This window comes from Hyalella azteca, unplaced genomic scaffold (assembly GCF_000764305.2).
Source record: "Hyalella azteca isolate HAZT.00-mixed unplaced genomic scaffold, Hazt_2.0.2 contig12079, whole genome shotgun sequence".
NCBI lineage: Eukaryota > Metazoa > Arthropoda > Malacostraca > Amphipoda > Hyalellidae > Hyalella > Hyalella azteca.
This window is the reverse complement of record NW_025942047.1, coordinates 326,273-337,586: the sequence shown is the minus strand read 5'-3', so window position 1 is coordinate 337,586 and position 11,314 is coordinate 326,273. Positions and strand designations below refer to the sequence as shown.

General features: G+C 40.0%; 1 protein-coding gene and 1 long non-coding RNA gene across 3 annotated transcripts in view; both read left to right on the top strand.

Annotated features, from left to right (window-relative positions):
- The window catches only part of LOC108664361 (BTB/POZ domain-containing protein Tiwaz), an 11,639-nt gene extending 4,928 nt beyond the window's left edge, over positions 1-6,711 (top strand). The window contains exons 3-7 of the mRNA XM_018150936.2: positions 2,713-2,799; positions 3,257-3,375; positions 3,931-4,154; positions 4,442-4,596; positions 5,111-6,711. Of these exons, the coding sequence (XP_018006425.1) occupies positions 2,713-2,799; positions 3,257-3,375; positions 3,931-4,154; positions 4,442-4,596; positions 5,111-5,258 (733 nt within the window). The 3' untranslated portion in view covers positions 5,259-6,711. The remainder of the gene's footprint in view (positions 1-2,712; positions 2,800-3,256; positions 3,376-3,930; positions 4,155-4,441; positions 4,597-5,110) is intronic.
- A 10-nt stretch (positions 6,712-6,721) lies between these two features.
- On the top strand, positions 6,722-7,428 carry LOC125178719. Of its 2 annotated transcripts, none has more exons than XR_007156994.1 (2): positions 6,722-7,250; positions 7,308-7,428. It is a non-coding gene; the product is annotated as an uncharacterized LOC125178719 (long non-coding RNA). The 2 variants fall into 2 exon arrangements; XR_007156995.1 differs by having other exon boundaries at positions 7,208-7,229.
- Positions 7,429-11,314: the final 3,886 nt, after the last annotated feature.

Here is an 11,314-nt window from a genome sequence, read left to right as displayed (position 1 = left end):
GCACCTGCACTGCCTGCACCTGCACTGCCTGCACCTGCACTGCCTGCACCTGCACTGCCTGCACCTGCACTGCCTGCACCATTCAATTAGTAATGAAATTAATAAATGCCGATCTATAATTACCACTTCATTACGCATCATCTTTGTTGAAAACGAAGGTAAAATTTATAAATTTCTTGTGTTTTAACCTTACTAAACTCCTGCGTTTGTTCGGTGGTGTAATTTATTATTCGTTTACCTTATTCCTTATTCGATCATAAAGTATTACAAAAGTGCCTTTTAATGCTATAAAAGGTTTATTTTTGAGCCATGTTCAGTTAATCTTAGGGTTTTAATGCCAAAATACACGCAATTTTGATGAAGATTTGTGAAGGTTGGAGTTTATAAGCCAAATTACACGCAATTTTTATGAAGATTTATGAAGGTCTGAGTTTTTAAGCCATAATACACGCAATTTTGATCATGATTAATGAAAGTTGGAGTTTTAAATTCGCAAATCCTGCTCACCATCGCGCTGATGAGGCTCCCTATAAATCCGGTTAGGCGGCAGAGGCCAACAGCGGCGCCCGGGGCGCTGCCATGTGGGGCGCAGGCCTCTCACCGCCCCCAGCGGGGGCTGTGTACGTGTGTGTTGTGTGCATTGTGTAGTGTGTGTGTGCTGTGTGTGTAGTGTGTGTGCGTGTGTGTATTGTGTAGTGTATGTGCATTGTGTAGTGTATGTGCATTGTGTGGTGTGTGCATTGTGTAGTTTGCGTGCGTGTGCAGAGTAAAGTGTGTACAGTGTGTGTTTGTGGCGTATGCTGTGCGTGTTGTCTGTGCCATGGCTACACAGGCTACAGGCCATGGCTACACAGGCTACAGGTCATGGCTACACAGGCTACAGGCCATGGCTACACAGGCTACAGGCCATGGCTACACAAGCTACAGGCCATGGCTACACAGGTTACAGGCCATGGCTACACAGGTTACAGGCCATGGATACACAGGCTACATGCCATGGCTACACAGGCTACATGCATGTAGCCTGTGTGGAAGCAGTGTGTGTTTGCGTAAGCGTGTGCACACAATTGAACATGTGTGTGCCTTGTGTGCACATGTGCATGTATTGTGGTTGTGTGCAGTGTGTTGCTGTGTGGTGTTTGGCAGAAGTTGTTCTTTAATGCAGGTTTCATTAAAGACCAGAGAGTATTTCTTACTGACAATTTTCTTATTGTTTTTTTTTCTATTAGGCGAATTAAGCTTCTGGTAGGACTTGGAAAGTCAAATATCAAGTTTCCAAAGGACATTTTATTATATTTTACGACGTTTCGAATGCAACTTCATTCATTATCAAGAAAAGAGGAAGAGTTCTGCAACACTTGAATTTGAAATTTTGAAATGACTTTAATACAAACATAGGATATTATAATGGATACAGATTAAAAATCAAAGCTTGAATCACGAGAACAGTTTCAACGTCCGGACAAATCCCGGAGTTTGTAAATTAATAGCATCTTGCTTGAAGTTATTATTAATAATATTATTAGCAGTTAATAGCATCTTGCTTGAAGTTATTATTAATAATATTAATAGCAGTTAATAGCATCTTGCTTGAAGTTAATATTAATAATATTAATAGCAGTTAATAGCATCTTGCTTGAAGTTAATATTAATAATATTAATAGCAGTTAATAGCATCTTGCTNCATTGTAGCGAGACCCTCTCATTGTAGCGAGTGAGGGTCTCATTGTAGCGAGACCCTCTCATTGTAGCGAGTGAGGGTCTCATTGTAGCGAGACCCTCTCATTGTAGCGAGTGAGGGTCTCATTGTAGCGAGACCCTCTCATTGTAGCGAGTGAGGGTCTCATTGTAGCGAGATCCTCTCATTGTAGCGAGTGAGGGTCTCATTGTAGCGAGTGAGGGTCTCATTGTAGCGAGTGAGGGTCTTATTGTAGCGAGACCCTGAGTGTGGTCTGGAGCCTTATGTGTTCTTAATTCGGTCCTCCGGTCTGGAGGTGGCATGTTAGGCGGCGGCTCAAAGTCGTGCTGGTCAAACCGATGTAATTTACGTTCTTTATAATTTTACAACCTTCTTTATGGCAGGAATATTTGTAAATAACATTAGTTTCTTTCAATGAGACCGACTTTTTTCATGGATTTGTTTCATAATTAAATTCTTGGGTTTCATGTTTTTATAGTAAATCTGATATTTGGATTTTCAATTCCTATCAAAAATCTAATTCGCCGAATAGAGAAAAACAATAAGAAGTTTGTCGATATGAAATACTCTCTGATAATTGAAGTGTGTGTGTTTGTGCACTTTGTATAAACAATTTTTGTGCGTGTCTGTGTTGGGCGTCTGTGTTAGAGTGAATATACACATGAACACATATATGTATGGTACGTATATACTGTGTATGCAGCGTACGGCATTCCAAGATACCCTGAACAGTGAAGAAATGTGTTCATGATAAGTATGTAATGTGTATAATTGTGATAATTATATATTTTTTTGTAAAATTTGAGTATTTATATAACTTATTCAATTACGGTAATTATATAATATATACAATCAAAGTAATTATATAATGTATACAATAAGAGTAATTATATAATGTATACAATCACGGTAATTATATATTGTATGTAATCACGGTAGTTATATAATGTATATAATTTTGATGATTATATTACCTAAATAACTCACCGTTTTTCTCTCCCGTCTCTGCGCAGGTTTCCTGAGTCGAAACTCGCGCGCCTTTTCAACGGCAGCATCCCCATTGTGCTGGACTCGCTCAAGCAGCATTACTTTATTGACAGGTAACATTACCTTCTTATGTATGGTAATGGTGTGACAGGTAACATTACCTTCTTATGTATGGTAATGGTGTGACAGGTAACATTACCTTCTTATGTATGGTAATGCATGGTGTGTCTAATAAAATATAGTCTAATCCAATTTATTTTTAATGACTTGTTTTATGTGATATTGAATGGTAAATCCTGTTATCTATCCTAAGTAAGGCTGTGTTCACCGGCTCGAATATCATAGCTGTCTTATTTTTATTTATGTAATGACTGAATAATATCTGTATAGGCTGAGCGTGTGTAGTTATCTTCCTCTGTGTACTTGAGATTAATCTTGATCTTGAACATAGATTTTATTGTATCTTATTTGTATATTTTAGGCTCTTGAGATAGTATTGTTTTTATAACCCATGGGACGGCAATATGTTCAGACATCTGTTGAACTGATGTCTGTTTGTTATGTTCGCAGGGATGGCAAGATGTTCAGACATCTGTTGAACTATATGCGTCACGGTCGCTTGCTTCTACCCGACGATTTCTCCGACTTCGATTTGCTGTTAGAAGAAGCCAGATTTTTTGAACTGTCAGGTAAGCATAATTTGCTTGTCTCAAGTACAACTAAAAATACATTAGTTTCGCTACCAAAAATCGAAAAAATCAATTTAGAATCATGTTTTTACTGAAAACTTCTGCAGATCTTTACTCATTAGAATTGAATAGTTTTTTCTACAGTGGAAAGTCAAGTGTAGCAATTTGATCGTGGCAATTGTTTGTAATTTGGTCCTAAATAAAGTATATAATATTTTATATAGATATTATATGTATGTGTATATTTGGCCAAATATATTTGGTTTATGGGACGATGGTTTACACTACATAGAAATTTATGTTATATAAAAATTTTACATTAAAAAAAAACAAATTATATAAGATACACCGTCAAAGACCAGACGATAGGTCGACCCAAGTTTCTCTCTTCACTGAACTTCACAGCATTTTTTGCGATAAAATTACTACACTTTATTAAGTTAAATTATTGAAGTAATGTAAAAAATTCAAACAAAAGTTAGTGATACAAAGTAAATAATTATTATCATGCTATAAACTAAACTTTTTAGATATATTTATTGATTATTTTTCCAGGTTTGGTTCGTCAGATTGAAGAGTTGCGGAGACAGAGGAATTTCAGAAGCAAACAACAAATCTACAACAACAACAATAACATCAGCAGCAGCAGCAGTAACTGCAACAGTAGCGGCAGTAACTGCAACAGTAGCGGCAGTAACTGCATTTCAGAGTCTGAAGGCGTGACTTCATGTGGAGGAAATTTCGTTAACGGCGTTAAAAAGGAAAACTGCGCCCACGATGTGCGTTATCTGAGATAAAAAAACGATAACGAATTATCACCCATACTGACAATTGTTATACATCATCAAGGCGATTATCACCTGAGATTGTTATTTTCAATTCTAATAATAGCCTTCAAATGGAATTCAGAAAAATGGCGGTCGATGTCATCGTATATATTACAAATTATCTTTAATTGCTGCAATACTTCCCGAAGATTTCAAATAAAATTATAAAAAAACAGCGATCGATGTCATTGTAAGTTACAATATTGCAATTGTAATCCCTCCCCTCCTCCCCCTCGCAGGTGGTTGCCATCAACGTGTCCCCGGACCTGGGGGAGCGGGTGATGGTGAGTGGGGAGCGGGGGGTGGTCGAGGAGCTCTTCCCCGAGGTTGCGTGTGACGTCATCGAGGGGAGGGGGGCCATGGCCTGGAACCACGACCCCAAGTTCATCATCAGGTGAGTGGCCCCACTCAGTGGGGAAGAATGGGGCCCCCCTCGCTGGCGAGTGTGCCCCACTCGATGGAGTGGAATAGCCCCACTCGCTGAGTGTGGTGTAAACCGCCCACTATAACCTTATACACCGCCTAGTGATGAGGTTAAATAGTATAAACAGTGAGGTTATACTATGAACATGAGTTCCACAATGAACATGAGTTCCACAATGAACATGAGTTCCACAATCATGAGTTCTACCTGTCTCTTATACACATCTAGATGTGTATAAGAGACAGGAACATGAGTTCTACAGTGAACATGAGTTCCACAATGAACATGAGTTCCACAGTGAACATGACTTCCTCAATGAACATACTCGCATGTTCTCATCTCACATGTTCTCAGCAGGTCTCCATAATGAACATGTTCTCATCAGATGTCTACAATGAACATGTTCTCATCAGGTCTCTACAATGAACATATTCTCCCCAGGTCTCTGCAATGAACATGTTATCATCTGACATGTTCTCCCCAGGTTCCCCCTGAACGGCTACTGCAAGCTGAACTCCATGGAGGCGGTGCAGCGACTCCTGAGCGCCTCCTTCAGAGTCCTCGCCAGCAACGGCGGCGGGGTAGAGGGCCAGCAGTTCTCAGAGTACATATTCTACCGTCAGCGCTTCTGAGCACCAGCCGTGCTGAGGGCCAGCAGTTCTCTGAGTACATCTTCTACCGTCAGCGCTTCTGAGCGCCAGCAGTGCTGAGGGCAGCAGTTCTCTGAGTACATCTTCTACCGTCAGCGCTTCTGAGCGCCAGCAGTGCTGAGGGCAGCAGTTCTCTGAGTACATCTTCTACCGTCAGCGCTTCTGAGCGCCAGCAGTGCTGAGGGCAGCAGTTCTCTGAGTACATCTTCTACCGTCAGCGCTTCTGAGCACCAGCAGTGCTGAGGGCAGCAGTTCTCAGAGTACATATTCTACCGTCAACGCTTCTGAGCACCAGCAGTGCTGAGGGCCAGCAGTTCTATTTTCGCTTTAAATGGATATTTTCACAACAAATTCGCAGCAGTTTTAAAGGAAGAACGTAATAAACAATATGAAAAGAAAAAAGAATAATAATAAATAATTAGGCTGTAATGATAAATAAGCTGGACTAAATTACTATTTGCAAAAAGGGCAAGTTTAATTGAAAGCATTGAAAACTTAGTGTGTAATAGCCATTTAATCTGACATTGTTATTGTTTTAGAAGTTATTTACACGCTGGGCTTGTGTTGTAGCAACATTTGTGCTGGGGCCACATTTGTGCTGGGGCCATATTTGTGCTGGGGCCACATTTGTGCTGGGGCCACATTTGTGCTGGGGCCACAACTGGGCTGGGGCCACATTTGTGCTGGGGCCACATTTGTGCTGGGGCCACATTTGTGCTGGGGCCACATTTGTGCTGGGGCCACACTTGTGCTGGGGCCACATTTGTGCTGGGGCTGATGTCTGTGCCATAATTACGTAAGTTTCCAATGTTCCTCCATCATCAAATGTTAGATCATTTCTATCGAAATCATCAAATGATAAAACCATTAATTGAATTAAAACCGTTAATTAAAAACCAATAATAATATTGCACGACATACCAACAAATAATTGGATTATAATATATTAATATACATGGTATAAAATCCCACCTCCCCTTCACTAAATATTGAGTTCCGTGCGAGAACTAAGATAATTAAAATACACTATATACTTTTTGTCATCATATGTGTACATAATGGCATGCTTTATGATGCTGCACACAATGTGTAATTCAGTGCTGTACACTCCCACATAAATGAATGGGTTAAATTGACCTAATAACGACACACTTTTTACCTACAGCACTAACAGAAAGCGGACGTACGGTAGCACTGCTACGCTCATATAAGTGGGCCAAACTGGGTCAGAATGACCCACGCAAGGGTAAAAAGTGCATCGTTATTTGGACAAAGTCCCATTCATTTGTCCGCTGCAGTTTATGTGTTAGTTGTGATTTTCAAGGTGAAAGCGATTGGCAAAAAGTTAATTTTTGGCCACCTGACATCTGCTCTAGGAACTTATACTCAAATAAATGAGTGAGATTTTGTCCAAATTTCGATGCACTTTTTGCCCTTGCATGGGTCATTCTGACCCAGTTTGGTCCCGTTAAATAGGCGCATCAGTGCTACGTCCGCCCTCTGCTCGTGCTGGAGGTAAAAAAGTGCTCATTATTTGGGCAATTTCGACCCATTTATTTCTATGAGAGTAAAACAGTTCTAGGTATCGTGTCTGCCAAGGTAATAATTACCTCGCTATTTAGTTTGGTTATTTACCATGCTAGTTTGTGTGGTTGCTATATGGTAGTGTTCACTAGTTTTAGTTATTGAAGTTTCTTCTTAATTTTAATTTATCTTCGATCGTGCCATTTTGTGTCCAACGTCGCGTGTCTGCAACTCCAAACGCTGTCCAGTTTTGTAGGATTTCTTGAATTAGATTTTAAAATGAAGAGGGTATAATATTTTAAATTGTGATTGCATTAAAATTCGACATTATAAATGATTCAAGATATTTATAGGCCAGGATATGAACAATCTTCACAGTAATCATTTGGTAAAAGATGAATATCTAGGGTATACCGTACAATATCTAAGGTATACCGTACAATATCTAGGGTATACCAGATAATATCTAGGGTATACCATACAATATCTAAGGTATACCGTATTAAGGTATACCGTACAATATCTAGGGTATACCCGACAATATCTAGGGTATACCATACAATATCTAAGGTATACCGTACAATATCTAGGGTATACCATACAATATCTAGGGTATACCATACAATATCTAGGGTATACCATACAATATCTAGGGTATACCATACAATATCTAGGGTACACCATACAAAGATGAATATCTACTCGGCAGAAGGGCTACGGTCAGTGCTTAGTGCAGAAAAAGTGAGTCACAATTTGGACAACACAACCCATTAATTTTTTTGAGTTAGAGCGATCCTGATAGCAGCCCGTATGTACCCTCAATATACGAACATTTTTTTTACTGCGACGTATGCGAGTTGGACGAAGATTTTTCTGTTTTTCTATTAATATTTTTTGTTATTTTTATCATTTAATTTCGAAATTTATTCAGATAATTTATAAATAAACTTTAGAAAAAAATACGTTTGTGTATCCTTTTCTTAAGGAAATTCTATAATGTTATCAGTTTTATAAAAAATGATCACATTTCAGTGGACGTATTACATTTACATGATGGTCTCGTTTTTACGTGGCACCAAAATCATCGTAATTTGAACGGCTTTAAATTTATCGCATTTTCATTACAGTAAATTATTATTATGAATTATCAATATTTATTATTTAAAAATGTAAATGTGACGCGTGCGCTAACTTCGAATTTACAGAATTATTCTCGAGAAAATGAAAGGTCGTATTTTTGCCACTTGCCTGCCAGTGTTGCGCTTTTTTCACCCAAAGGAGCTGGAAAGTTTCAAAAGTAATCCATATATTCTGAATAATACCTAAAACATAACATTAGTAAATAGTTTATTATATGTGCAAGTAATTATCGGTTTCTTTTCAAATCTAACAAAGAATTCCAAGATTTATTACCACACTGACAACTGAACGACCGAACTGACAAAAATCGGGATGGCCGCGTCGGCCTTTTTTCCGGCTAAATTTGACGATTTTAGCCTATTTTAAATTTCTTTGGTCAGTAAAAAATGTGTTTTCATTAGGTTTATTGCATTTTAAAATGTAGAACGTAACAAAGAAAGCAGCATTAAAGCTCATTTTACAAATTCAATAATAAATACTCAACGTTGACCTGCATTGGATTTTTTTCTGAGCGAATTTTGTCGTTTTGTCTTGTCACGTTCTGGCAAGTCGGAAGAATAAAGACTGCCAGTAAGCACGTAACCGTGATTAAGGTACGGTTATGAAGGGTGTCGTGATAATGAAATATTCCGGCGAGGTTGAATACCATTTTGCAAAGGTAATTCAATTTTCTGTCTGTCTTTTGTTTCCATTTTCCTTGCATAATTAAGGTTGTTGATGGATTTTAACGTTTTTGATTAATCAGAATTTGGCCATCGGCTCTAATTTTGAAGACGCGGTGACCCGAACTACCAAGTTCGGGTCACCGTGCTTAGTTTCTGGTAACATTGGAATCAGTTTATTTCAAAGCCATTATCTAAAGGGAAATATTTATAAAAAATTAAGTAAGTATTTGTTTAGTCAATATGTGGATTACGAGACAGAATAAGCGTATACCTTCAATTTCGTTAATCGTGTTATAAGTAAATATCTCGCCTCACGCCAGACGTGCCCGGAGTCCCAGACGTCAATGTCACTTGAGTCGCCAGAGCACTCAAGTCGCCGGCATTAAATTTTAACCATGTATTTTATAAACAAAATTGAATCACAATTCTATCGAGATCACAACTGATTCATGGTTATTTTGCAGAAATTCAAACCTAAAAATCGTAGTTCTGGCCAGTATTACCATACGTTCTTAGTGGTGACTCGTCTGTCGGGGTCGCCTGCCGAAGACCACCACTGCCCTGGATGTATTGGACCATCATGATTCCTGCCTGCCGGAACGTAGCCTTCAACACTTTACGCCGTCCGTATCTAGGCCGTGGGTCGAACCAGCCGTGGGTCGAACCAGCCCTCGGTCGAACGGCCACTTGTCGAAGGACGATAAATTTTGGAACAGAACTATGCTATCTGAAACCTAACCTCAGATGCGGTGAACGTAAAATTACGTAATTTAACGATGCCCGGAAGACAGATTGATACGCGGCATGGCGGTGTACGGCAGGTTCTATGCGAGGCCGGAGGAAGACAAAGCCAAGTGGTTCACGGCTGATTGGTGGATGTCCGGAGAGATCCAAGGCGTTCGATTCAGGGCTTATTGGTGCACACAATTGGTGGTGACCGGCTGCGCTCTCGTCTGTTGTCTAAGTGGGTAGATAGTTTGATGATGATGATTATCGGAGGGTAACTTATAACAGAGGAACTTTCGCGTTCAGCTTTACTACAGGAATAAACCTTGTCAGCTCTCACTATACTGATGTTAAATCACGTTTGGCATGATGTCATTAGTTAAAGACAAGTTTTTAAAATATATGTATACTCATGGTCTATACAAGGTCCCCGAAGGATTACTAGAATTTGAAACAAGAACCAATACCAGGGGCCACGGCTATAAGCTAAAAAAACTGCGCTGCAACTTCTCCACGCGACAAAATTTCTTCTCGCTTCGAATCACCGACATGTGGAACAGCCTCCTCGATGACATCGTTGGCGCTCCAAGTATGAACGCATTCAAGAACAGACTAGATAAAGCTATGGAAAAATATATGTTCAGATTTGAAATGCCTGGCACCATATCGAACCCGGTGGAGATCTAGTAGCTATTTCAAACTATCGTCAGTCGTGAAAAGATCCGGTCAAATGACACGATTTTAGATCTTCTGTGAACAAGGCACGAAAAGGATAAGAATCGGCGACAGGCCACATAAGGCCTACGCTTTAGCGCCTAGATCACTATGTTATGTTATATGGGTGGAAATCTAGTTAGAAATTCTGGAATGCGGTTAGCGACGTTTATGTGATCCATGAACGCAATGAGCTCGTGCACGAGCAGTAAGATAGGACTAATTAGTTCTGAAGTATCTTTATGAAACTATAGCTATAAAGACATTAATTTGTAAAATCAATTAAACCTTTGCAACGTTTTCTGGTTAGTCATTCCATAACGCTGGAAAAGAACTTGACCCCGGCTCGTGGACTGCTCATTTCCTAAATTTGATTTCCAAACGGCTTTGCATTAAATTGAGTTGAAGACAAATATAAAGTGTTTTTTTTTCGAAAATCACTGCTACAAACTGTGAATGCGCTTATCAGTGTTTAAGCGCGACGAGTTGTCTGGGTGAAAGACTCTGGCGACTAGAGCATAGCGGCATTTTGTGAATACTATTGAAGTTTTTTCGGTTTGAAGCAGTTATCGTTGCAATAATTGCTGCAGTCGTTACGTTATACGATGCTCGAGCAAGCTTTATTAGTAATGGCCATTGTTACACGAAACTAAACTTACGCTGCAAAAGTTGCGGACACCGTTGCACGATTCAAGCGTGAACATCACACCTTGTTAAAGCCTTTGGCGATTACGTCTTCCCAAGAACCTGCGACTGAAACGACATCTAAGTTAGGCTCCGCTTTCATCTCAGTACACATAGCGATCTCCGTGCATGTTGTACTTACAGCAGCCTTAGTACACGTAGCGGCCTTAAAACACGCAGCGGCCTTTGAACACGCAGCGGCCTTAGAACACGCAGCGGCCTTATAACACGCAGCGGCCTTAGAACACGCAGTGGCCTTAGAACACGCAGCGGCCTTAGAACACGCAGCGGCCTTAGCACACGCAGCTTTATAGAACACGCAGCGGCCTTGGAACACGCAGCGGTCTTATAGAACACGCAGCGGCCTTATAGAACACGCAGCGGCCTTGGAACACGCAGCGGCTTAAGTACACGTATTTGCCGATTTTTCGTCCGCGTGATCGTGACTGGCGAGTTTAGCTTGAAAACCGTCGATGATTGACTGGCGGAGTTACGAACTCCCTGACCCCTGACGTCATCAGTGCCAGCAATAAGAGTTTTGAATAATGTCCGCTCATAAGAAATCGTATTTCAGGCACGAATGAT